The sequence below is a fragment of the Triplophysa rosa genome, linkage group LG5, assembly GCF_024868665.1.
Source record: "Triplophysa rosa linkage group LG5, Trosa_1v2, whole genome shotgun sequence".
NCBI lineage: Eukaryota > Metazoa > Chordata > Actinopteri > Cypriniformes > Nemacheilidae > Triplophysa > Triplophysa rosa.
The window spans coordinates 13,474,637-13,502,448 of record NC_079894.1 but is presented as its reverse complement, the minus strand read 5'-3'; the positions used below and the strand labels follow the sequence as shown (position 1 = coordinate 13,502,448).

At 38.2% G+C, this 27,812-nt stretch overlaps 1 protein-coding gene across 1 annotated transcript; it reads left to right on the top strand.

Moving 5' to 3' along the window:
- The first annotated feature begins 714 nt into the window (after positions 1–714).
- gng12a (guanine nucleotide binding protein (G protein), gamma 12a) lies at positions 715–27,084 on the top strand. Its single transcript, XM_057334811.1, has 3 exons — positions 715–1,022; positions 25,633–25,741; positions 25,829–27,084. Exons 2-3 carry the CDS (start codon positions 25,637–25,639, stop codon positions 25,952–25,954), a joined length of 231 nt encoding a protein of 76 aa, XP_057190794.1. The 5' UTR covers positions 715–1,022; positions 25,633–25,636; the 3' UTR covers positions 25,955–27,084.
- The last annotated feature ends 728 nt before the right edge of the window (positions 27,085–27,812 follow it).

Below are 27,812 nucleotides of genomic sequence, written 5' to 3'. Positions count from 1 at the left end.
GCAGTTCTTTTCCTCCAGCCCATCTCTACAACACAGACGGCCTTTCAGTTTATCTCAGCCCTAACAATCTCCTGCCGTGTTTTATGACCAGGTGCAGGCTCGTGGTCCACTAGTGTAATTAATGTAAGAAAATCTAATTTTCTATTTTAATCCTGAAAATATTTTAACCCACACAGTAGTTGTTATTAATATTTTACTAAGAAGTAAGTGGTTTTAGGAGTCATTTAACAATAAAGCAAAATATTATTTACTTCAATAGTGGGCCATTATTTCTGTAAAATCATATATAGATTCAAATCATTAATACAATCTCATATACAATGCTATTGTAAAGAAACAACCCTTATGAAAATTAACAATTGTTAAACTACAGTAAGCATATAGTTTTCTGGTTTTGTGTATAGTAAAACCATAGTTGGCACAAATTTACTAGTGGTATTGTGGTCCTTACACACTAACCATAGTTTACTATGGTATTTGTAGTCAATTTATGATAATACAAATGGTAGTCCGTCTGCCAAAAACGGTTTCTACAAATTTATTATAATTAAACCAAGGTTAAAGGGGACTATGACAACGACCAACACCTGGAACTCAGAAAAACTACACTGTCCTGGATAGAACAAAATATTGCTTTCAGTGCATGATCAAGGTAAGAATTTCATTGTTCCCCGAGTCACAGAAAGAGGGCGCCTGAAAGGAGAAGAAATCGGGGTGAAAGGTGCGGAAAACAATCTGCGGCGGCGTCTTCTCTCTCCCAAAGGTCGAGTGTGTCGTCATGGCGTGCGGCCGCGGCGGCGGCGATTGGTCAGCGTAGGTGGAAGTGCTACAAACGGTGTCATTCACAAAGTAACAAGAATACTTTACAATCGTGATAAAGAATGCAACTAACTTTAAAACACAGCTGACTTCCCATTTTCCGTCGATTTTTCACACGGACTATTGTGAAAGCAATCTGAGGAAGTATTTGACCTTTTCTTCAGTGATTTTTCGTAAGATCACACTGCGAGACTTTGTTAAAGGTAAGAGTAAACTGTCGACGGCAGATGGACTTTAAGGCTTCACTTTAGCGTGTATTTGTATGTATACATGACTAGATGGTGTGGATTACTGCTTATTTTGGTTGCCTTGATGCAGTTTTTTGTGTGGAAAAGATACAGTTGTCGCCTCGTAACCGTTTAAGTGGGAGTTTTGTGTCAAGTTGTAAAGCAGTTTATAAACTATCGCGACTCTCAACAGGTACATGCGAAATATTTAACGCTGTAAATCAATAGACGGCTATTAAACCTCCTAAACTTCAAAGTTAAAAAACAATGCTTGGTATGTCCACCCTTTAGAGAGGAGGCTACACCCAAAATTCCTGTTTTTGTGAAATTATTGTAGCGGCATTAAATCATTCTTAATTAATAACATAGCATAACTATGAATAGGTGTTTTAGGATGTGATACACAAAATATAGAAAGACTAAGTCCGCTTGTAGACGATTTCCTCAGTTCAATAAGCAAATAGAGACAAGACGATTGTATTTCTTTCATAAACGACAGTGATACCATAGATGGATGTGCTCATCATAGGATACGGGTTACGAGAGCCAGATCTCAGGCTTGTTTATGAAGTATTAAACCTTTAGATTCCCCCCTAAAAGGTTTGCACGCATGAGCACACTGTTAAAGACCCGCACTCATTAGTTTCCAATTGAGCCCTTAATTTCTCCATAAGGTCTCCCAAGGACCTTCCCAAGTCTTTGTCTTTGGGCAGTGCCTGTTGCTGTTCATCCATCACTCCTGGGATGCCATATGGTTTGCAGTCTGTTATTCCTCGACTTGTAGCCACATCCTGACTTCTCTTTGTAATAAGAAGAGTGCCTTACATTTAGTGTGATCAAGTTTGGTTAATGGCTTTTGGTGATATCAGAAAACTTCCCCAATCAATCCCCACAAATAAAACGTTTTCAATATTTGAACATTAAACGTTATAGTTCCTCTGTAAATAAAAGTAATAAAAGTCCATAGAATAACTTTTTATTATGATCAGTCCATAATGGTGGCATGAAAATATTGATTACTTTTATAGATCTTTTATGCTATTTTCTTTGGAGCTTGACACATACAGTCACTATGCACCGTGATTGTATGACACCAAGTAAACATTCTTTAGAATGTCTCCTTCTGTTTCCCATCAGTTACCAGCAAACACACATGGTATGGTAAGTGTTAACAGTTCAAATGTGTCTTCTGTTCGTGTTCTCTGTTAGTCAGAAGATGTGACTGGACACAGAGCACTCAGCTCTTATAAATGTATCTATGTACCAGCCAGATTCAAATTTTTAGTGCATTTGGCAGATGCTTTTATCCAAAGTAACTTCAAGATATGAATTTTATCATCTTGTGTGTTTGCTGGCAACTGTGTTTGGGTATCTCAAAATACCCAAAATACTGGTGAAATAAAGGAAACTAAGGATAAGCTTCAAAATGACACAAACGCTTTTTTTTAAAGTGGTCCATTTAAATATTCTTCTGATGTGCCTTCTATCCTTTCAGCCAGCTGCCAAATGTTGTGTTTGGATGGCTGGATCTGTGTGTTCAGTCTTCATGAACAAATTAAATTATATCAGTTTCCAATGAATCGGATCATTGGAAAGATCTGACTCAAATGAACAATTTGTGCACAAATTGGAAATCACTGTAACCCAACAGAAGTCATATGGGGTTGGGACATCATAAGGCTAAATCGTCATCATCATTATCATCATTTTTTTGTGAGCTAACCACCACTATCACTTTATTTTGTATGCTTTAGTGTCTATGCTATAATAAAAGGGATGGTTCATCCATCGTTTACTCACCCTCATGTCATTCCAAACCTGCTTGACTTTCTTTCTTCTGCAGAACACAAGCAGAACATATTTTAAAGAACGTTGTTAGCCAAACAATATTGACTTCCATTGCAAGGCCTATAAAAAGGTCTATAAATGTCGTCTTCTGTGCTTTACTTTTGTGCTTAGGGTGATATTTTTTATCTATGCTTTTAAAGAAAGATCTACATTATTATGTTGAAGCAACTGCTAGTGCGAGACAATTAGAAATAATTATTTGGTCCAGCCTTATGCACAGACAGTTATGCCATTAAATTATAAGACCTGCACATAGAAAGGAGGGCTATATTTAAACTTACTGTTAAAACTGCTGTGTTCAGTATTGTATATGAATATTGATTTGTTGTGAAGATGATACTCGTATATGGCAAATCATCAAGGTGCCTTTCTAAAGACATTGTTCAGCTACAAAAAAAGTATATTCATGGCATGTCCATGTATTCGTTTCCTTGTTCTTATGTGAAATGTGAAACTTGTAGCTGAGCATTTGATTCTGAGAGGGGTAGTTAGCAAAAATCTGAATGGATATCAAGTATGCAATAATGTTTTAACCTTTATGTTCCACTTTGACTTTATTTGACCTGCTTAGTTAATCATTTGAGCTTTAAATGTTTGTTTGCAGAGTGCAATAAATGTTATGTACAATGCACAGAATAAGGCTAAGACTAAAAGATATAAGATCGGTGAGAACTTGTGAAGTAAACTCTACCTTATGTTAGTCCTGTTTGGATGAACAGATTTCTTTTCAATAACTGTCATGTGCTTTTATCTGTTAGAAGTGTTTCTGTCTTAAAGGGTTCGTTCACCCAAAAATGAAAATTCTGTCATCATTCACTCGTTCTCAGATTGTTCCAAGCCTGTATACATTTCTTTGTTCTGCTAAACACAAAGGAAGATATTTGGGAAAATGTCAGTAACCAAACAGATCTCATCCCCCATTAACTCCCATAGTATTTATTTTCTCTACTATGGCAATAAATGAGGGATGAAATCTGTTTGGTTACTGACATTCTTCCAAATATTTTCCTTTGTGTTCAGCAGAACAAAGAAATGTATAGAGGTTTGGAATGACATGAGGATGAATAAATGATAACACAATAAAATTTTTAAGGTGGACTATCCTTTTAAAACAGAACATAACAGTCTGAAATGGTTTGTAGCTGCAGAATGGTCGTAAAGTCTGTAGTATCTGCTTTAAAGAACTTTTAACAAACCAGCAGCATGTTTTTACTTCCGCTGGGGATTTTTTTGAAAGGGACATTCCATTCCAGATTTGTGAAGTAAACCACTCTGGTGCCATCTAATGGTAACACGTGTCTTTATACACAGTGGTTCTCAAACTGGGGGCCCTCGTGACCTAATGGTAAGAGAGTCGGACTCGTGACCAAGAAGGTTGCCGGTTCGATTCCCAGGGCCGGCGGGTAATGACTGAGGTGCCCTTGAGCAAGGCACCTTACCCCTACTTGCTCCCCGGGCGCTGCAGTGATAGCTGCCCACTGCTCCGGGTGTACGTGTGTTCACCACTTGCTGTGCGTGTGTTCACTACTCTAGGGTTTGGGTTAAATGCAGAGGTCACATTTCGGGTATGGGTCACCATATCTGACTAATAGGTCACTTAACTTTCAAAAGAATTGATGTTTCAGCATTGTATAACTGAATATGTTTTTGGTTAAAAGTTTAAGATTATAAGTTTTTATTTGGGGGCAAAGCAAAGCAATGCACTCTACACAAAGGGGGTCTTACAACAAAAAAGTTTACAACCACTGCTTTATAGTGATTTTCCAATGTATTTTTTAGGTAATTAACTTGAGTATTTAGTTTTAATTATATAAATCTGTTTTGGACGGGGTATGTTTTCCCTCTAATGTATGGAAAAGTGCATAGGTTTGTGAAAAAGATATGTTCAGTGTCATGGAACCAGACGTTTCTGCTGTGCTGTCAAATGTAATCTGTTAATTTCAGAGAGATGGGTCAAGCAGTGTTTTTGGCAATACATTTGTTTCTAAATAGCTGCTATTTGACACCTCTGTCCCATAAACTTGAAATTCTGGATTCTTGTCTTTCACACACCCTATCTTTTTGTTTTGGAAGCAGCACTGCACGAACATTACTCTCCAATAGATGGCGTAAGCGATTCAAATTTACTCATCTTTATGCTGTCCCTCTCATTTTTCAATGCTGCCTTTTGACACAGTTTCCATTGCAGAGTGATCTTGGGGTCAGACATAAGGGACAACATGGTATATAAACACTCATTAACCCTGACAGATGGGATAATCGTATGTCCCTTTTTTTTAACTCGACAAGAGCGGTTGTGCAAAGTTTGCATTGGTCTATGTGTCTTTGCTGTATGGCAGCAACACTCACGCAATAGTGATTAATTCGGGGTAACAGATGTTCTGGTAAGAATAGCCATTTCTCTGAGACTTTATATCTGCAAATGAACTACTCTTGAATGTCTTTTGAAACTAAGAGAAAAAATTCAATAGGACAATGTGTTAGGCTACCAAAAATAGTTTCTTTGGAAACGTTAAGAGACATTGTCTCACAGTTATGAATATCGGATTGCACTTCTGTTACTCTATAACCTGGTTATAGTGCTGCTTTATTTGGTTGTGACATACTTTTTTCTTTATTTGGTGGCATGCCAATGTTAGCACTATTACATTTACATATAAGGAATTTAGCAGGCACTCTTACCACATGTGACTTGCAAGAAATGAATAAAAGATTTACCAACTGTTAGTGGGAAGCATCCTGTAACCCAACCGCAACCTGCTTTCATGTTAAGGTGTTTCTTTCCTTCAATGACCTTGCAATATTTAATAGCCTACCTGTATTTGGACATGACTTCTGTTTTTTTTTCACCGGAGTCCCTCTGCCAAAATAACTTCCTGCTGGGCAGGTAGGGAAAGTATAGTTTCCCACGAGAGGAGGGATGGGCAGGACTCAAGGAAGCGACACCATCTGTGTCAGCTGATGAATGGAAGACATTGATCTTGCAAGGTGTCTCATGCTGTAAACTGAGAAATGTTTGTTGCAGTAAACAGGCCTCAGGTGGCTGGGATCCGTGTGGTGACAAACTTCTCAAACAAAGCTCTGTGCAAGTCGAGGGGAAGTTCACTGTGAGATGGGACAATGTGGGGTTTGTGAGAAGTTTGGGAAGCTTCCTCAAAGACCTGGGCTTGGGTTTAAGGGGAAGGATGCATGTCGAGCGAATTTTGTGTGAGAGAGAGAGACATTCTGTGTGGGAGAAGCTCGCACCCAGAGTGGCCGTTGGGCCCCACAATGTTTTGTCCTTGGATTCTCTTTAAGCAGAATGGGACTTGCAGGTGGCAGGGAGCGTACAAGTGCTCTCTGTGTTCAGATGACCGTCTCACTTTCTCTTCCTGCTTTGTTAGGCCAGCCCTCAATTGGACCTGATATTAGGATTGAAGCAAGTGTTCAATTTGGATTCAAGGGCGTTTGATAACCAGGAACAAGGGTTAAAAAAAGATAAAGCTATATTATTAACAAAAATATCATGAGTTTCTTACTAAAAATGGTAATTGTTCTCATGTTAGACAGAAACTATGATTTTAAGATGATCAGTTCTATTGATGAGTGGTTCTTGTAGGGCTGTCAACCGATTAATCGTGATTAATCGCATCTAGAATAATAGTTTGTGTTTACATAATATACGTGTGTGTACTGTGCATATTCACTTTGTATTTTAAACACATACACATTCAGGCATTTATTTAAGAAAAATATACAATATAAAAATGTATAAACGCTTATATATAATTTAAATTATTGGAAAATATGAGTAAATACATATTACAATTTCCTAAATATATATACATGTATGTGTATGTTTTTGTTTTTATAAATACAAATTTAATATGCACAATATTGGACATATTATGTAAACACAAACTTTTATTTTGGATGCGATTAATTGTTTGACAGGCCTAGTTTCTTGCAGATTTCAATTAAATTAAATCAAGAATGTGATTGCTCGGATACCAAATTTATAATGTCTATTATTCATTCCTGTATTTTTGCATGTTTTATGTATTCTGTCCAGACTTTCATTTTAATCATTGCTTTCATGTATAGACTTTTCGGGGAGTTTTGCCCTCTGTCTCACTGCAACATTGTAAGAGAATGTCTATTGATACTTATGTTGAAAATTGTATTAGAAAAAGTCCACTGTGTGATTTCCCAAGAAAACATGCATTGTATGTTGTTAAACGTTTATAGGAACAATGGCGCTTTCTCTTTCTATTCACTCTCTGTACAGGTGCTTTCTCTGAAGTCACTGTGTGTAACTCCTCCCCTGGTCACATTCTAGTCACATTCTACATTTGTCCTTGACTTTTGTCTTCTCATCTGTGACCAAAGTATGCTATGTGCCTATTTTTCCTTCCTTTGTCCGCCGTTAAATTGTAATGACCTAGTGATGCGACACTAGCACCTCTGACTCTAGATCAAAGGTTGTGTGTTGTGGTCAGACTTTTGTTTTAGAACCAACTCAACTCTCAACTCAACTTTATTTATATAGCGCTTTTTACAATTTTCATTGTTACAAAGCAGCTGTACGTAAGACATATTGACTATAAGCAAAACAATTAAAGTTGTACCTGCAAAAACAAGAAAAAGTTGAAAACACAGAAGACAGACATACCCATACCCACATACAAAACACTCCACACACACAATATGCACACGTACTAACACACATAGACATAGACACACACACACGGATGCGCACGCACACACACACGTACACAGACAAGTACGCACACACACACACACACACGCTCAGTGAGAGCACACATTTAAGATAAAGGAGAGAGAAGCACAGGTCAAATATAACAGACTATAAATTCCTATATGCAATAATAATTAAGTAAAACTTAAAAATTCTAAAGCAGCCCCCCCGGCCAGGCAAATAGTGCAAAAACAGTATGCAAACGGTGGCGAGGAACCCAAAACTCTAATCGAGAAAAAAACCTCAGGAGAACCCAGGCCCAACCAGGGGATTCCAGTTCCCCTCTGGCAAAAGCTGCTGCCTTTGCACAAGCTCCAGAGAGCTTGCACAACAAGGCTAAATAAAATAAATAAACTTACTAATAAAATAAATTATAGTTTAAGATTATCATTAATAATCTAATAGCATTTGAAATTTTGTGGTGAAGACGTGTCAGGTGACCGCGTCCTTCTTTATCCAGCTCTATCATCTCAGCTCTTGTCAGGTCGCCGCTTCCCATTCTCCGCTCTACCATCAGGTCAGGCCATGAACTGCATCCTGCTCGCTGTGGTTACCTTGGAACAATGAGACAAGACTGGCTGAGAGTAGAGTACTGTTCTGCACTCTTTGATGCAACAAGTACATCAGTTGTGTTTTTGGTTACGGTTGATCTAACTAATGCAGCCTAAACCCTCAGAGGATTTATATTATGGATGTGTAGTGTATGCAAGATTAAAAAGATTTCAAGTTTAAATTCAAGATTAAGTCTAGATTTAAACTGACAGAGTGTGTCTGCCTCCCGGACAGTGCAGGGAAGACTATTCCAAAGTATAGGCGCTAGATAGGAAAAGGATCTACCACCTGCACTTGATTTTGACATTCTAGGTATTACCAACTGACAGGACGCCTGAGAGCATAATGCACGTGAAGGACTGTAATACAAAAGGAGTTCATTCAAGTATTGAGGAGCTAAACCATGTAGGGCTTTATAGGTAATAAGCAAGATTTTAAAGTTATCGCGATGCTTTATAGGTAACCAGTGCAAGGTTGACAGAACCGGGCTAATATGTTCATACTTTTTTGTACGTGTAAGAACTCGAGCTGCCGCGTTTTGGACCAATTGGAGTTTTTGTAATAAGCCTGCAGGGCAACCACCTAACAGTGCATTACAGTAGTCTAGTCTTGAGGTCATGAATGCATGAATTAACTTCTCTGCATCTGAAATTGACAGCATATGACGTAGTTTAGATATATTCTTAAGATGGAAAAACGCAATTTTACAGGTGTTGGCGACGTGGCTCTCAAAAGACAGATTACTATCGAATAGAACGCCAAGATTCTTTGCTGACAACGAGGGTTTTATGGAACATCCGTCAATAGTTAAACAGTATTCTTGGTTGTTACTTATAGCAGTTTTCGGTCCAATAAGTAACACTTCTGTTTTGTCCGAGTTCAGTAATAAAAAGTTGTTACTCATCCAGTTTTTTATATCGACTATGCATTCCATTATTCGATGGAACTGCTGTGTTTCATGAGGCTTCGAGGAAATATAAAGTTGAGTATCATCAGCATAACAGTGAAAGCTAACTCTGTGACGCTTTATTATATCTCCTAGAGGTAGCATGTATAATGCGAAGAGCAGAGGCCCTAAGACTGAGCCCTGTGGTACACCGTACTGGACTTGCGATTTGCGTGACACCTCATTGTTTATTGCTACAAATTGAAAACGGTCGGATAAATAAGATTTAAACCATTTCGAAGCTATACCTTTAATGCCGACGTAATTTTCGAGTCTATGTAGGAGTGTGCTGTGGTCAGTGGTGTCGAATGCAGCACTAAGGTCTAGCAGCACCAATAACGAGATACAACCTCGGTCAGACACCAATAGCAGATCATTTGTAACTCTGAACAAAGCAGTCTCTGTACTGTGACATGCTCTAAATCCAGACTGGAATTCTTCATTGATGTCATTCCTTTGGAGGAAGGAGCATAATTGAGTTGAAACTACTTTTTCCAGAACTTTAGATATGAAAGGTAGATTCGATATAGGCCTGTACCAAGACAGACATGACACCTTCAAAGTGTTCTCTTTTGGCATGCATGTCATTTAAGACCTAAACAACATGGCATTTGAACTGTGAGCCTCTGTCTTATCCATAATTTTAATTAGGCCCAGTTGCTGATTTTTTTATCACCGTTTTGATCACGTTTCAAATAAGATAATTTTAAAAATGTGTGCAATAATGTAAAAAATATTGAATTATATAATTTGTATTGTACATTTTACATTAAACAGACCAACATTACAAGATGACAATCTTTAGAGGTTATTTTTGCTATTAAAACAGCAAAGCTTATTAGACATTGTGCTATTTCACAGTTAATGAATAAATCATTTATAAATTGCTTGGTTTAGGTTTGTTCTGCATTTTTATCAAAGCTGCATTTGAGATCTTTCAATGAGCCTTCGCACATTACTTTAAACACTCAGAAGCAACTGCATAGCAAATACTCTGGCAACCGTTACAACACCATAGCATCATGAGAGTTTTGTGTGCAAGCACCACTGTTCTTTTTCTCAAAAGTTAGTTCTAGTCCATTTCTAGGGTAGGGTTGGAATTTGCTGACCTGCTGTTGAACCCGTTTTTAGCTTTGACTTGCTATTTACTGTTGTGTATTAGCAAGAAAAGACCACACCAAGCAGCAAACACGTTTCTTTACGTTCACATTCTTAGCCACCACAGAACCCCTCTTCTTCTCCTGCCTCTCTACTTTTTATTGAGGCATTTTCAATAACAACTAGGCCTACTGAGAGGACACAACATTTATCAATGAAGAGTCTTTCCAATGAATTTGTGAGATCCTGTCATGCAGTGTTTCTTTCCATATTACAAGTGGCTCTGTTATAAAAAAACATGACACAATATCCTGTAGGCTTTATTCAGTAAATATGGCCCAGTGTTATGGCCAGTGTGATTTATCATCCGGGTGTTGTCGTGCTGATGAGTTCATGGAAAGGATCTTTGATCCCCTGGTGACATATCTGCATGTTCATGTGACCGTATCTGGAGGCGTTCATGTGTGGAATTCCTTCAAGTGTGTTCATGGGAGGCAGCTACACAGGATTTCTGTGTAATACCAAAGCATGCAGTGTGTGAGAATAAAAGTTCAGAGTAGTTTTCTTTCGAGATATTTGAACTTTGATGTGATGTTAATGTGTTCTGTACTGCAGAAGTTGAATGTGTACAGAAGTTAAATTCACTCTTATGCTACAGACAAATTTAAAGAGAAACACTTTACAATAAGGTTTAATTTGCAAAGATTAACACTAAAATAGAAATAAATTGACAATAAATGGATGAGTTAATCAGTGCTGTCAGTATTGTAGTTTGTTGCTAGTCAATGCTTGTCAGTAACTAACGAATGGAACCCTTTTGTAAAATGTACCACATAAAGTTAGTAGACTCGCTGCTTTTGGTTAATCCCTAGCTCTGGTGATTCTGAAGAGTTTATGCAAATACATGCACAACACTTGTCTAGCATGTCAGACTCTCATATAGTCTCCGTTTGATTCACATCTCATTTCACGTTATAACTTGTTTCTTGGTTGTTAAGCCATTTGGCATTTCATATGCAAACCTCTTCATTCAGCTTCTTTGGGTTCTCATGACTGTACATATGAGATGACCACACATTGCTGGGATCGGAGATTACTCATTCATCTTTGCTTGAAATTTGAACAAACACCTATTATTAAAAGTTTGTACTGCATCATTTGTGCTACTCGTGTTACTTCTTAAATCTCCAGAGCGATGAGAGGAAAAAAATAGATTTACATTGAAGGAGGGATCTGAGGCATATTCAGGGTCAGAATATCATGAATTATGGTCTGCTTTTTTGGTCTAGTAAGCAAACCACAATTCCATCACCAAGAAGGTCTTGCAAGCACGTTCTAACATGCTAAAAACTGTTAGCTGCTGCATAGCAACACCTTGGCAACCACCCACAAGTATTGCACAGTCAAGCACCATGTTTTTCTTTCAGAAAATGTAAAAAATCTAGTAACTTCATGTTTATTAAAAAAAAGATTTTAATCAGTTGTATATTTTTCAGGGATTTAAGTGATTCTAAGGGCGTTTTCACACATAAGGGTTTGTTTTGAAACCTGGTGCGTTTTCTCTCTTGGTTCGATTCGTTTAGGCATATGTGAACACGGCAATCGCGCTAGGATCCGCCCCAAAACAATCGCTCCGAGACCGCCTGAACAAGGTGGTCTCGACCCGATTGCAAACGAACTCTGGAGTGGTTCGGTAGACGTGTGAAAGCCATCCGACCCAACGAACCAAACTGTATCACAATGTATGATGGGTAATTACGTAAAGTTGCGTGATGCAAAAGGGATTGTTTTGCTAATGGCTCCCTGTAACAATGTTCAAAGTAAGGAAGGAAGGAGGCGGAAACCGGCAAACGTTAAACCAAACTTTTAATAAAATAAACAAACAACAAAACGAAAGTAAAGTGCTGACAGCTCCCTCACAGTCGACTGCCACAAACACAATAAAACGTAACATAAAACCCAGGCCTGGTTCTCTCTCGTCCTTCTCCTCCTTTTATGCTTCCCGAGCTCCGCCGTGAGATACGCGAGACAATGCGCAGCTGACGCTCATTATCACCTGCGTTACCGACCGGAAAATAAACAGATGCACTCTGACCAATCGAAGGATTTTACTCGCACATGAATTTTATTAACAAAGTTTGGTCCGTTTGGAAATATTGCCTTGTGAATGCGAACTGAACTAAAATAAATTTCAATATTGTAGCGATTTAACCCCCGGTTTCGGAACAGAGCAATCGACACACAGGTGTGTGATCTGTACACACCTGTCTTGTATGATTCGGTTGAATCAAACACAAATTCGTTTCCCTCTTGGGTGCTGATCTTTTGGGCAGGTGTGAATACAGCAATTGTACTCAGGTGCGGACCAAACAACCGTACCGAGACCCAGCTGAGGAGGTGGTCTCCGTCCGGTTCCAAACGAATTCTGGTACGGTTCGTTTTAGATGTGAACATGGCCCGTCCTCGATTCGACCCAGTTGCAGAAATCCGTTTTCTGCGCAGTTCCACTGTCAGCATGCCATAGGCGAACATAAGAGCATGCTCTCCCCGCCTGAACTGTCATAGGGATGGTTACCGAAACCCGGTATTAAACGGGCACCGGGGCTATACACACAGCACAGGCAGCCTGTGTCTGTGAATGCTTTTTACTTGCGCCTGGCTCCGCACTGCGCTGCGTGTCTCCTAAATATGTAGTAGGGGTGTGCACGACTAGTCGAATATTAGATCTGCAATTATTATTTGAAAATTAAAAACGTGCTCAAAAAACTTCCCCACAGGGTTAAGTTACCGCCAGAGAAGACACTATTAGAATGTTCATTCTCATTTAACACTTCTTCGCTTCATCTGTAATGACTTTATAAGACACATAAAATATTTAAATTAGTCTGCGGTCTGAGTGAACAAAGATTTAGGAACACGTACAAATTCATTCTTAAGTTTACACACCGGCCGCTCACATCACCATATCAAAATTATTTAAAATACGTATCTGGTGAGCCACAGAATTCGGTAACATTACTTAATGCATTAGGTATAAAAATACCAACGTACTATTACATTATTAACATTAGTTTATTTATTACCATAACTTCAGAGTTGCTTTTATTTCTAAATTCATGTTAATCTGTTAAAAATACATCAACGAATGCTAATTTAAGATGTAGATTTAACTGCAACTTATGTTAATGAATTTTGCTTTAAAATAAGATTGGTACCTTTTTCCATACCTAAAAGCCTGAATTTTCCTCCTAAGAACTTCGATGGGGTTGTAGGCTACAGTTTGCAAAACTGTGCGAACGGATTGCGAAAGCGTGGGCACAGATTATGAATTCGTGGGTACAGATTTCAAAAACTGAGGGGACGGTTTACAAAACCGAGAGCACGGATTGGAAACTCGTGGGTACAGTTTATTAATCCGATAGTACGGATTTTTAAACTGAGGGAACGAATTACAAAACTGTGGCCACGGATTTGCAGGTCTTGTTTTTTTTTCTCCGAGGGGTGACTAGACGGGCTCAGTCGGCATGGCAGTATCAAGCATGTTGACTTTATTTATTATCAACATTATAAATGATAAAAACAGATATTCTTGTCAGTTCTGGCTATTGTGCAGCGTGTCTTCTTTCTTTTTTACCGGCTGAGGAACATACTCTTACCAGAGTAAAATAGGAGCCTATATACATTCTGTTTTGTACGTTTTTCGTACATTCTGTTTTTATGCATTTGCTCTGCATGGGTTTAAACGCTGTTTTTATGTAAGCCCTATTTTTCAAAATTTTCTTTTCTTTTTCCAAAGTTGCTAATCTTTTCAATAAAAAAACCAACACATATACCGGATATATACAGGATATAATATCCGTGTGTTATGAATATTTAATGATAATTAAGCTTGCTGTGAAATTTTGACTAAAGAAAAACGTTAAAATTAGGTCTTAATTAACTTAATTTGAATAAACGAATATTCTAATATTCGTTTTTATGAGCTGGAATACCTCTGGTTTGTTCATTTCATTTGGATTAAGTGACGTGGCACATTTAATTCATTTTGTACTCGTTTTTAAAATCCAAAATACTTCCTTATTATAAATAAAACAGCCAAATATACAATATTTTATTAAATTGAGAACTTAAGTTTTTTATTCTAATAAAATAAACATGAATAAATCTGTCCAGATAAACCCATTTAGAATTTTGAACTTTTGTTAAAGTATAGCAGCTATATTGAACCAACCCATTTCTTTTAATGCTGCTGGTCCGAGCTAAATACAATTTATTTTACATAAAAAAAGCAGTTTAAGATTTATTCTTAATGTCTTTGTTTTGGTTTCCTTATTTGCATAAAAATATGAAAAAGACCTGATAAGTGTACCGATAAGCAGTATTTGTAATACCATTCAAATCTATGATACCCATCCCTAGTTTTGCAGCACATCTTCGTCTTTTCAAACTCCTAATAAAAGCATCATATAGAAGACATTGTATCTTAAGGATGCTATTAAAGTTTCTGCATATTGCGTTAGTAGCTGATAAAATAAAAACTACCCTTCGAAAGATCTCCATGATTAGCCTATTTTTGCACTTCCTGCTTTTCCCTGCCGGACAATTTGTGTCCAATGAATGGATGACCTTAGCACACATGTGGTTTTGTTAACAATTTTGGTTCACTTGCAAAAAGGTGTGAAAGCGAATTAACCACACCAAAAAAAAAAAAATCAACATTGCATTTGTTCCGGACCAAAGCAAGTGAACTAGCGGACTTTCCTGGTGTGTATACAGCCTTATTTTCAAGTCTTGCTGCTTGTTTTTCTATATCACTTTTCCTACAGAGGAGCCCCCTTAATAAAACGTTACAAAGACACCCTCCCTGTAAAAACCCAAACCCATCCATCCATTGCTCTGTGGCATTACTGTGTTTTCCCTGTTATTGAACCCACCAGCATACTAACCGGGTGGAGCCAAACGCAGACCTTTGGCCTTAAAAAACGATATATATTCTGTTGTACTCATACACAGCCAGCCTGCCTGTGGCTTCATAAAGACTGCTTTGTTTTAGGGCTGTAGAGCACTGTTGGGGTGAGTTTGTTGTTCGGAGTTGAATAGTTGTGCATTTCTCAGCTGCTGAGATGAATGGGGGCATTTAGTGGGATGTGGCAGGCAGAGAACACAATGGTTGCAAGTTTTATTGCACCTCTGTTGCACCAGCATATTAGTCATTGTGCCAACAGATACGCTCAACCTCCACACCACAGCTTCATCCTGTCCAATTCTTTCTCTACAAACAGCAAAAACATACAATTCTACAGCATTTAAACTGTTGCTGCCCTGCAGAATTTTCCTGGGTTGCCTTATTTTGCAGACTCCCTCTGTACCAGTTTCCCCCCTCGCGACAAAGCTGTTTGTTTCCAAAAGGGTGAACCCTCATGCAGCTGCTGGTTATCTGGCCGCACGCATGCTGACGTACATGACACATTATCTCCAAGAGCTAGTGTTTGTTTAGGCCCCAGGCCCTGGTTGATAATGGCCCATTATTGTAGTCCCAGCCCTGTGCTTTTCACTGTGGATTGGCTGTTTGTGGACTTGTTCACATATTCCCATCTGCTGGGAGTCACTACACAGTGGCTATTTTTGACTCTGCCATTAATACTGCCTGTTGGCCCAGCAAGTGCATGACATCACCTTTACTCTTGATACTGTGGGCTGCAAAGTCCATGCTTTAGCAAACTAGCTTTATTGATGGTGCATTTAATAGTTTGATGTAAAAATCCCCAGTCATCATGTGAAAAGCATTTATTGAAGGATGCAGTTCCATCAATAGAAAATTACAGGCTGGTACAATTACAGTAAAGCAAACTGTACAATTAAAAAGGAAGATTTTTAAAGGGACAGTTCACCCCAAAATAAAAATTCTGTCATCATTTTCAAGTTGTTCCAAATCTGTATTTTTTTATTCTGTTTAACACGGAGAAAGATATTTGGAAGAATGCTTGTAACCAAACATTTCTTGGACTCCATTGACTACCATAGTAGGAAAAATTACAATGGTAGTCAAAAGTGCCCCAGAACTGTTTGCTTTCCTATATTTTTCAAAATATCTTCTTTTGTGTTCAACAGAGCAAAGAAATTTATAAAGCATTTTTTCCTACTATGGCAGTCAATGGTGACCAAGAACTGTTTGCGTACAAATATTCTTCCAAATATCTTTCTCAGTGTTCATCGGTACAAAAAAATATTTATTTGGAACAACTTGAAGGTGATTAAATAAGGACAGAATTTTTTTGGGTGGAGTATCCCTTTAATATATTACTATGTAACTCAAAAGATAAAAAAGAACTTTTCTGTAATCAGACACTGGGTGTTCTGTTTTTGTAGATTTGTCGAAGTGGTTAGTGTTAGGAACTGATAACACCTGCATAACATGTCTAGAAACAGCTGTTTGTGACCTTGGGGCTAATAGTGTCAGAGAGGAGCCACCAGGACCTTTTCTTCAGTTAAAAAGAAAATACTCTTATCTGTTTAGATTCCCTGAATAGAAATCCACTGGTGTGGCTGTGACATTCTGATGCTGTATACTGTAAATGATGGTATCTGGAACCACAATGTACTTTGTATCCTGTTACTATATTTAGTCAGTGTGTTCCAGTGTTTTATTTAGACACTTTAGTAGACAAATGTTTATTTTTTTCCTGACTTCATGACTATATTCTGTGCACAAAGGTCTTTTTCTGAAATATTGCTAATAAAGATTTGCAAGCTATGAAAGTTTGCAGTCTTTACTTGTTCATTCCAATGAATAGCTCAATTCTTCCCACTCGTATTCATTGCTTTAGATCAGTTGTTCTCAAACCTCTTCAGTTCAAGTACCAACTTTAATAAAAGTAGTTGTTCCAAGTACCACCTAATGACCGCCATAGAAAATCACATGAATAAACACTCAAATTAGTAGTAGAGCTGTGAATCTTCACTTGCCTCATGATTAGAGACAGTATCTCACAGAAGTGAGTACACCCCTCACATTTTTGTAAATATTTTATTATATCTTTTCACGTAACAACACTGAAGAAATGACACTTTGCTACAATGTAAAGTAGTGAGTGTACAGCTTGTATAACAGTGTAAATTTGCTGTCCCCTCAAAATAACTCAACACACAGCCATTAATGTCTAAACCACTGGCAACAAAAGTGAGTACACCCCTAAGTGAAAATGTCCAAATTGGGCCCAATTAGCTATTTTCCCTCCCCGGTGTCATGTGTTTCGTTAGTGTTACAAGGTCTCGGGTGTGAATGGCGAGCAGGTGTGTTAAATCTGGTGTTATCGCTCTCACTCTCTCATACTGGTCACTGGAAGTTCAACATGGCACCTCATGGCAAAGAACTCTCTGAAGATCTGAAAAAAGAATTGTTGCTCTACATAAAGATGGCCTAGGCTCTATGAAGATTGCAAAGACCCAGAAAAACTGAGCTGCAGCACGGTGGCCAAGACCATACAGCGGTTTAACAGGACAGGTTCCACTCAGAACAGGCCTCGCCATGGTCGACCAAAGAATTGAGTGCACGTGCTCAGCGTCATATCCAGAGGTTGTCTTTGGGAAATAGACGTATGAGTGCTGCCAGCATTGCTGCAGAGGTTGAAGGGGTGGGGGTCAGCCTGTCAGTGCTCAGACCATACTGCATCAAATTGGTCTGCATGGCTGCCGTCCCAGAAGGAAGCCTCTTCTAAAGATGATGCACAAGAAAGCCCGCAAACAGTTTGCTGAAGACAAGCAGACTAAGGACATGGATTACTGGAACAATGTCCTGTGGTCTGATGAGACCAAGATAAACTTATTTGGTTCAGATGGTGTCAAGCGTGTGTGGTGGCAACCAGGTGAGGAGTACAAAGACAAGTGTGTCTTGCCTACAGTCAAGCATGGTGGTGGGAGTGTCATGGTCTGGGGCTGCATGAGTGCTGCCTGCACTGGGGAGCTACAGTTCATTGAGGGAACCATGAATGCCAACATGTAGTGTGACATACTGAAGCAGAGCATGATCCCCTCCCTTCGGAGACTGGGCCGTAGTGCAGTATTCCAACATGATAACGACCCCAAACACACCTCCAAGACGAGCACTGCCTTGCTAAAGAAGCTGAGGGTAAAGGTGAAGACCTAAAGCCTATTGAGCATCTCTGGGGAATCCTCAAATGGAAGGTGGAGGAGCGCAAGGTCTCTAACATCCACCAGCTCCGTGATGTCGTCATGGAGGAGTGGAAGAAGACTCCAGTGGCAACCTGTGAAGCTCTGATGAACTCCATGCCCAAGAGGGTTAAGGCAGTGCTGGAAAATAATGGTGGCCACACAAAATATTAACACTTTGGGCCCAATTTGGACATTTTCACTTAGGGGTGTACTCACTTTTGTTGCCAGCGGTTTAAACATTAATGGCTGTGTGTTGAGTTATTTTGAGGGGACAGCAAATTTACACTGCTACAATGTAAAGTAGTGAGTGTACAGCTTGTATAACAAAGTGTCATTTCTTCAGTGTTGTCACATGAAAAGATCAAATAAAATATTTACAAAAATGTGAGGGGTGTACTCACTTCTGTGAGACTGTACATCTCGTCCTCCAACTCTTTTTTTAAATTTACCAGCTGTTTTCAAACTAAATAACATTTTTACCTTTTTTTCATGTTAGTCCGCAGTAATAGTGGACACGAACACTTTTCTGTAGTGCACTGTAAACAGGGCTCTGTAAATGACTCTTATGGGGGATTAATTAACTTTGTGGGGACTTGCAAAAAGACTACAGAGCTATATTAAAGACAGACATTTAACACAGAAGTTAAGTATAATTATATGCATAATCATGTCAAGCATGAGAAGCCAGCTTGTTTAAGATTGTAAAGAAGCCAGAATGTATGAAACACTGTGGCACCTCCCCTTTAAGTCGGTCTGTCTTGTTTACTTTTTATTAGACTCGCACTTTACTGCAGCGGATCTTGTCAAAGCACCATCAAAACTAAATAGCAATGCGCGCTTCATTGATTTAACCTCGAGTAGATGCAGGCGCGAGCTAAATTATCACTTTACAGCATTAACGACAACAACTCTTGAAGCACACCCCCACTCTACGCTCAACCCATGAAAATGACCTGCCTTCACTTAAATGGCTATTTTTCTTGAACCCTACGTTCAACATGTTTTTAAATTGTTATAAGTTAAAAAATAAAAAAGTTAGAGAAGCTGAAGTACATTGAAATAAAATATTTGTTGTAAAAATAACACCTTTATATCATTAAAAAATATGAATGATAAACATTTCTGAGGCATGCAGAAATGCAATGATACCAAAGCCACATGTCTATGTTAAGATGTTATGTTTCAAGTTTGTGGACAATAGTTCCTATAGTGAGGTTCCTACAAGGTTTTTTGTCAGACTAGTGCCTTTTCCAAAAACAGCCACTTGGAGCTCCAAATTAACTGGGCAATCAGGATGATGCAGTTCGCAAAAAAAATCTTTACATATGCTAATATTACATTGATGTGCAGTTAGCCTCCAAACACAACCGTGATGGGCAATACACATTAGAACGCCACGAGAACTGTTTAAAATATCCATTTTTTATTGATCTTATGTAATATTCAAATTTTTCTGAGACACTGAATTTTGGGTTTTCATTATCTGTAAGCCATAATCAGCAAAATTTCAAGAAATAAAGGGCTTGTAATATTTCACTCTATGTGTAATGAATCTATATAATATATGGGTTTCACTTTCTGAAATGAGTGACAAAAAATATTGACCTTTTTCACGATATTCAATTTATTTTAGATGTACCTGTATAGCAAAACAGAGACCACATACTGAAACTAGACCCTTAGACATTTCAAATGATGTATCGTTTGTTAATCTTATTAACATTATTTAGATGGCAATCTATATAGACATTGTAAGCAGGCTAAAAAAGTGACGTAAATATTGCCCACGAACGGCCCACGAACACATAAGAAGCTTAATTTACATGCAGCTCATCAAAAGAGAGAGAGAGTGAGAGACTTGATTGATTGATCGATTGATTTATTTGACATAAAATTTAAAACATAATACAAACAAGACCAATTCATACACATTTTAAAACTGTCTAGGATAACATACACAAAAAGCCAGAGGCTTATTTCGATTGTGGTCCTCGGTATTTAAAAATGGACGATATTTAAAAAAAGAGACACATAAGCGTCTGTCTGTCCTGCTCTGTGTTTAAGCTGCCTGTCACGCCTGAGTTACATCATCGACCAATTATAAATAAACAATTCATTCCACTATATTAAAATAGCCCATAGGCTACAGTGAGGGAAATAAGTATTTGATCCCCTGCTGATTTTGTAAGTTTGCCTACTTACAAACAAATGAAGGGTCTATAATTTTTATGGTGGGTTTATTTTAACTGATAGACACAGAATATTAAAAAAAATCAGGGGAAAAAATGTTATATAAAGGTTATAAATTGATTTGCATTTCAGTCAGTGAAATAAGTATTTGATCCCCTACCAACTAGCAAGAATTCTGGCTCCACAGATTGGTTATGTGCCTATATGGACCACAGATTAGTCCTGTCACTTTAAGAAAGTACTCCTAAATCAGCTTGTTATGTATATAAAAGATGCCTGCCAACAGAATCTGTATCTTCCAGTTCAACCTCTCCAACACCATGGTCCAGACCAAATAGGTTTTAAAGGATGTCAGCGACAAGATTGGAGACCTGCACAAACCTTGAATAGGCTACAGACAGAAGCTTGGTGAGAAGGAGACAACTGTTGGTGTGATTATTTGGAAATAGAAGATATACAAAATAACTATCAAATGCCCTTGTTCTGGAGCTCCCTGCAATATTTCCCCAATGGGGTAAAGATGATCATGAGAAATGTTAAAGATCAGCCCAGAACTACACGGAAGAAGCCTGTTAATGATTTCAAGACAGTTGGGAACACAGTTAGCAAGCAAAACATTGGTAACACATTGGTAACACGCTATGCCACAGTAGACTGAAATCCTGAAGCACCCGCAAGGTCCTCCTGCCCAAGAAGGCCCGCCTGGCTCGTCTTAAGTTTGACAATGAACATAAAAATGATTCAGAAAAGGCTTTGGCGAAAGTGCTGGCACTGCTGTGAGACCAAAATGGACTCCTGTGTTTGGAGGGAGAGAAATGCTGACTATGAGCCCAAGAACATCATGTCTACAGAGAAGCACAGTGTTGGAAACATTCTGCTTTAGGGCTTCTTCTCTGCTACAGGTATACAGGATGACTTCACCGCATTGAGGGGCTGAGGGACGGGCCCATGTACCGTAAAATCTTGGACGAGAACCTCCTCCCCTTAACTAGGTCACTGAAGATGGGTCATGGATGAGCCTTTAACATGACAAAGACGCAAAACATATTGCCAAGACAACCAAATAGTGGCTTAAGGAGAAGCACATTAAATGTCCTAGCCAGTCTCTAGACCCTAGTCCTATAGAACCTCTGTGAAGGAGGCTAAAACTCCAATTTGCTGAGCGACAGCCAAGAAACCTTAAAGATTGACAGAGGAGTGGACTAAATGTATCCGGACACATGTGCAAACCTGGTGACCAACTATCAGAAATGTCTGACCTCTGTGCTTGCCAACAAGGGTTTCTCCACAATGTACAAAGTTATGTTTTGCTCGGGGATCAAATACTTATTTCACCGACTGAAATGCAAATCAAATTATAACCTTTATATAACATTTTTTTCCCCTGATTTTTTTTAATATTCTGTGTCTATCAGTTAAAATAAACCCACCATAAAAATTATAGACCCTTCATTTGTTTGTAAGTAGGCAAACTTACAAAATCAGCAGGGGATCAAATACTTATTTCCCTCACTGTATATGAGATGTATTCCGTATTTATTCATATTTAGAGAATGCTTACTGGTAGTCAATTTCGTAACATATTTAATAATTAATATCTTCTCTTTGGACTAATTAAACTTAAAGCAAAAGTTACACACACAGTTTCTGCCAATCTCATATTAATCTTGAGTACCTATAGAATAGTACTGCATATACTTTGTATCTTCAAAGAGTTTTACTTTGATCACATTTATTAAAGACACATACAGCTGTACGATTATTTCCAAAAACAGTCAAGCTCCTGGAGGTGTGCAGTGGGTGGAACTGCAGCATGAAAGTACACAATACATCATCGCATTATCCCTACATAGCCATTGACTCACTATAAGCTCGTGTTGTTTACATTGTGCACATGCACCGATTGCCAACAAAAGACAGAGATTTGATTTAGTTTCACTTACCGCATACAGTTCATGACCAGCATCTTTTAGCGCTGGGACTGCTCCATCTATCAGTTTCAAACGATCTGCAAATCCAGCGTTATATCCACCGTTTATATAACATTTCTCACCGAAATGCAGTGAACAAACAAACACAACTGAACTTTCGCAAACCAAACAAAGCACATTGATGGGCGTGCTCTTTCTCTTACTGCTTGACGTGTGGGTGTGCTTTTCTGGGAGAATTGTCCAATAAGGGACTAAGAAAACTTGTTATGTAACAGAAATTCATACTCGAAAAAACTTTCCGAAGCCTATACGAACCCTGGCAGAGTGTATCGAGCACAGAAATACTACGTTAGATGTCCAACTCGTGTTTTTGACAAATTGACTATGTTAAGCATGAGAAGCCAGCACGTTTAACAGTGTAAAGAAGACAATGCATGAAATAACATTTACCCCCCCCCGTAACCTAGCTTAAACTGGACATTTGTAGCCCAAACTCAGTCTCAGGTCTTTGAGGTCAGGATATTCTGGGAATGTCCTTCTACTTATGTAACATGACCATGTGGAGGGCACTGTAACACTTCTTTTGTTGGTATGTGACATAACTCCACTACCAAACTTCCTCAAGGCAGGTAAGGCAGAGCAAATCAGGTAACTCCCTTCTGAATCAAAAAGCTAGTCTAGTAAACTAAACACTATCAGATGATAACGCTACGATATTTCCTCATCTCTACCCGGATACCATATGTCATACAGTACATTATTCAAGAGTGACAATAGATTTGGCTGCCACATTGTCCTTTACTCGTAAAGTAATCCACAATCCGGATTCCAGCTGTCATTCAGGGAATACAGGAAACCGATTATAGGTGATAATTACAGGAATAAACTAGCTTTTAGAATCTGTCCACCTCGTCCTGTCTGTCTTGACTGGCTTATTTAATCAAGAAACTTGAAAAATTCAGGTCTTTCAAGATGGATTTGTGCGAGTAGTCTAAAAAATGTTAGAAATGAAGGGAGGGTATGACAGAAATGCACCTGCCCACAAGACTACAGAACCAACATAGGTCATGGTGCAAAATCACTCTGCTTTTACCTTTTTCAGAAGTTTATAAAGGATGCTTGGATGCTAAATTTAGTTTTAGTCAAGTGTGTAAGATTACAATGATTCTTGGCACTCATGTTTTTTCCACTTGTAAGGCATTAAAGGATCAACACATGAATGTTCCACAGTACACACACATTTGCTTCCTGCTTAAAGGCGCAGTTTTAATTAACAGCGGCCACTAGCGTTGTATTATAGATTTGCCACGAATCGCTCAGTCCAAACACGACCGTGGCCACCACAGTACAAAAAGATGTCGTTCTCATGTAGGGTTGGGAATCGTTTCAATTTTATCGATTCTTATCGATTCCCAGTTTCGATTCCACAGTTGAAGTAAAACATTTAGATATCAACCTGTATGGTCATTTAGCCTGCTTATTGACTTGTTTGCAAAATATATTTATATATTTATGAGCACCATTTTGTGTATATTTACACATAGAAACACACCTTTTCTGATTTATTACAATTTGTATTATCATAGTTGAACTACATCATGGTTAAACTGCAGTTACTATAATGCAACTATGGTTAATTTGTGATTCCTGTGCTTTAATGCAAATTCTATAGCTAAACTATGCTTACTATAGTAAAAAATATTGATAATTTTCATAAGGGCTTTTATTGAGATATCAGCAGATCATGCAATGCATGTACTCTTCTGAAAATATGCACACAGGAATTGATAAGAGGAATTCAAATTTTAATCTCAAGTATCCGATTCCTTTTCCTTTCGATTCCGATCCGATTCCTAGCCTTTCGATTCGACTGTAGAAAGAGCTATGATTTATGTATTACATAAAATAAAAGGTTTGTGGATTTTAAGTTTAAAAAGACGGATAAAAGTCAGGCAGGAGCAAGGACCTGTGTTAATATTATAAAGACTTTACAGCAGAGACACGTTAGCAGATATGTACTCACAGATATCTATGGAGATACTTTCCAGCAGAGAGACATTGGAGAGAAAGATCGTCTAAAAATCACCCCCGATGATGCTTTGATTCGGATCAGTAACATACTAACATACCAAAGTATGTTGTTGTTGTAATATTAGCTGTGTGACGGAGCAGTTTTTAGCGTCATTGTTTATCTGGAACTGCTTTAATATTGTACTCGTCCGGATGAGAGAGAGAGAGAGAGAGAGAGAGAGAGAGAGAGAGAGATGAAACTGAAACGCGAGCGAGAGTGCGTTTTATTCTTTTACTCAATGATGAATAAACTTTCAGTTAATCCGTGGGTCACATGCGTTCCGCACCGGAGAGCACGATCCGTTTCACCACGATACCGCAGCGGAGAGGAAGAGGAAACGCGCTTTGTAGAGTTGTTTGTCCGTTTAGGGCTGCTGTACAAAACATGGCGGCGAATTCAATGTATGTAGGGCCGCTCTGTATGTAGATATAAACAGCTTATTCTAAGGTATAACAAACTTAATGGTTCATTACGTAGGTCTTTATACACCTCTGAAGAAATAGTTTTGTATATTATATTGTATTTCTGTCAATAGATCCTCCTAAAAATGCCGTATTGTTCCTTTAATTGTAGTTCTATAGAAGGTTACTTCATTTTCCTGATTAACCATCACACGAGTGCCCGTGATTTACTGTTGCATACAGATTGCATACCTAACCTCACAGTTTGTATAAGAGAATGTCAGACACTTAGCCAGCAGTTATTTAAAGCAGTACATGTTCTGAATACTGACACCAGTACTGAGTTCCCTTTTGGCTAATTAAAAACGGCAACATTAGATGTTCATTTATTTTGAAAAATGCCAAACATTTTCTTGTATTATAACATATTTCTTGTTTGGATGCTTTTTTTGGAAACTACTTTGTGAGTCTAGATTTCATTTACTGTACGAGTAGTGAGTTTTGAAATAGGATTTGTCAATGCTGTGTTGTCATTACCTGCCTCACTGCGTCAAAGATGTTCTGTTCTCTGGTGCTTGGAAACAGGCGTACTTTGCTCTGTAACTGACCATGTTTCGTGCTTTTATTTCCCGTCCCCAGATATATGGTTTCAAAAATGTCCTCTAAAATGGCCGGCTCAAACAACCTGATCAATGCTAGGAGGACGGTACAGCAACTGAGAGTTGAGGCCAGTATTGAGAGGATAAAGGTAGAGTAAAGTCCATAATTTATTTAAAACAAAGTAAATAAATGCATTATGCAAGAATGTCTGTTAATCCTGACACTTCTCATCCAGGTATCCAAGGCCTCGGCGGACCTCATGCGCTACTGCGGAGAACATGCCAAATACGACCCCCTGCTCATGGGCATCCCTGCCTCAGAAAACCCTTTTAAGGAAAAAAAGCCTTGCACTATATTGTAGTGCATGTACATGTGCTATATGTGTCTTATTTAATTTCTTCTACTCAACTGTACCTTAAGTTCAATTCTAGCTCTTTAGCATAACTTTGTGCCATGATTTAACTATATCGAGCTCTTACAGTATGTTTATTACTGTATTGAACATCATTCAGTACTAATTAATTGCCATTTTTCTGATTATTAGCATTGCTATTGGATCTTGTTTTTCTCGCCATCCCTTGCATTTTGTTGGTTTTGTGGGCCTAACTAACGTCATTCCAGGAAACATTCCCATAATTCAAGATCATTTTGTTTGAACAGTGTTGAGGTCTTTCAACCAAACAGTGCCAGTAGTTACGTTTGTAGATGCGACTACACTGACTAAATGCCTCTTATCAACTAGGAAGTAGATGTGAGTAATACATTTTTGTAGTAGCACAAATTGCCTTCATAGCAAAGAGACTGACATATATGAATTGTCAAAAACATTTAAGTGCATGCTGGGCAAATAAAGCAATATAGAAAGTGATATAACGCATGTACTGATTTGTTCTTAAAGAATGCAGTAGCACTGTGTAAAAGCATCGCAGAAGAGTTATTGTGATGGTTATATTGCTTTATGGGGAAATATATGATTCATTTGATTCAACCGATTCCATTACTGTACTCTGCACTTTTAACCTGTGTGCCTTTGGTCAGAGTTTTTTTTATCTGTTGCCCCCAAGGTTGTTTATTCTGTTTTTCTTTTTCATCTTTGCAATGCCTTTTATTAGTTTTCCCTTATCAAGGCACATTTTCAGAAACGAAGACCACTGCTGTTTGATGCCACTATTGCTTGTGAATTTCATGCATGTCTTAAATATAGAAGGGTCATGAAACACATGTTTAACATTCAAACCTCAAAGGAACTTGGAAAACATATATATATGTATATGTAGCGACATCTGCGTTTTGGAGACATCAGAGAAGTTATGCAGTATTTGTGATCCTGACCTCAGTATATTTGTGAAGAAACATTTTTTTCTTTTTGGTCGTTTTCTTTTCTAATTTCTGTACCTTCTTAACACATGTACATACTATATGTACTGTACCTTGAAAGATTTTAGTAAAATTGTGAAATGGTAAAACTTCAATACATGTTGCATGTGGGTGCGTTCTGTTTACCACAGTACTTTGTAAGTGAAAGTCATTCTGTTTGTTTTTTACGAATTCCTGACCAATATTAACCTTTAGGTTATTTTGGTGTGGTGTAACATGCTAGGCTTTTTTCAAAGTACATGAATACAATATAAGGGCGGACTTGTAAGAAATATATTCTAGCCATAACAATTTAAAAGTAAATGATAACTATTGAAATGCTAGTTAAGGGTATGGCATATTTAGGGTGAGGTTTGATATTTTCCTAAGACATCGCTATGACAGAATTGATCACTTACAAAACAGGTGATATAGTTTTGTGGGCTGCCTGTTATTCAAAAAGATAGGAGTGGTATATAATGACGTAAGTTGCGGCTATATTACATCACAAGATACTTGTGATGCCTACAATCTAAAAATAGCTGCTTTTAAGATTTGAAATGCGTCAAAACCTGAAACAAAGCAGCTGTAACTAAAAAGGGTACTGATGCCACTTACATTGAGCTAAAAGTTTCTCTGTACAAAGGTGCCTGCTGTCTCGTGATTGGGGTTTCCCTGCCTTGCATAACTTAGACATTAGTCAAACCTTGCTTCATCTACTTTCTGTAGAGGGATTGGGTTATACAACTGATTTACTGGTCTTCTAGAAATCTGTCCTAATGCCAATCATGTGACGTGTCACACCTTCTGAACTAAAGGGCAAAAGAACTACAGTTTACAGGGGCCATTCTCTAAACACTTCT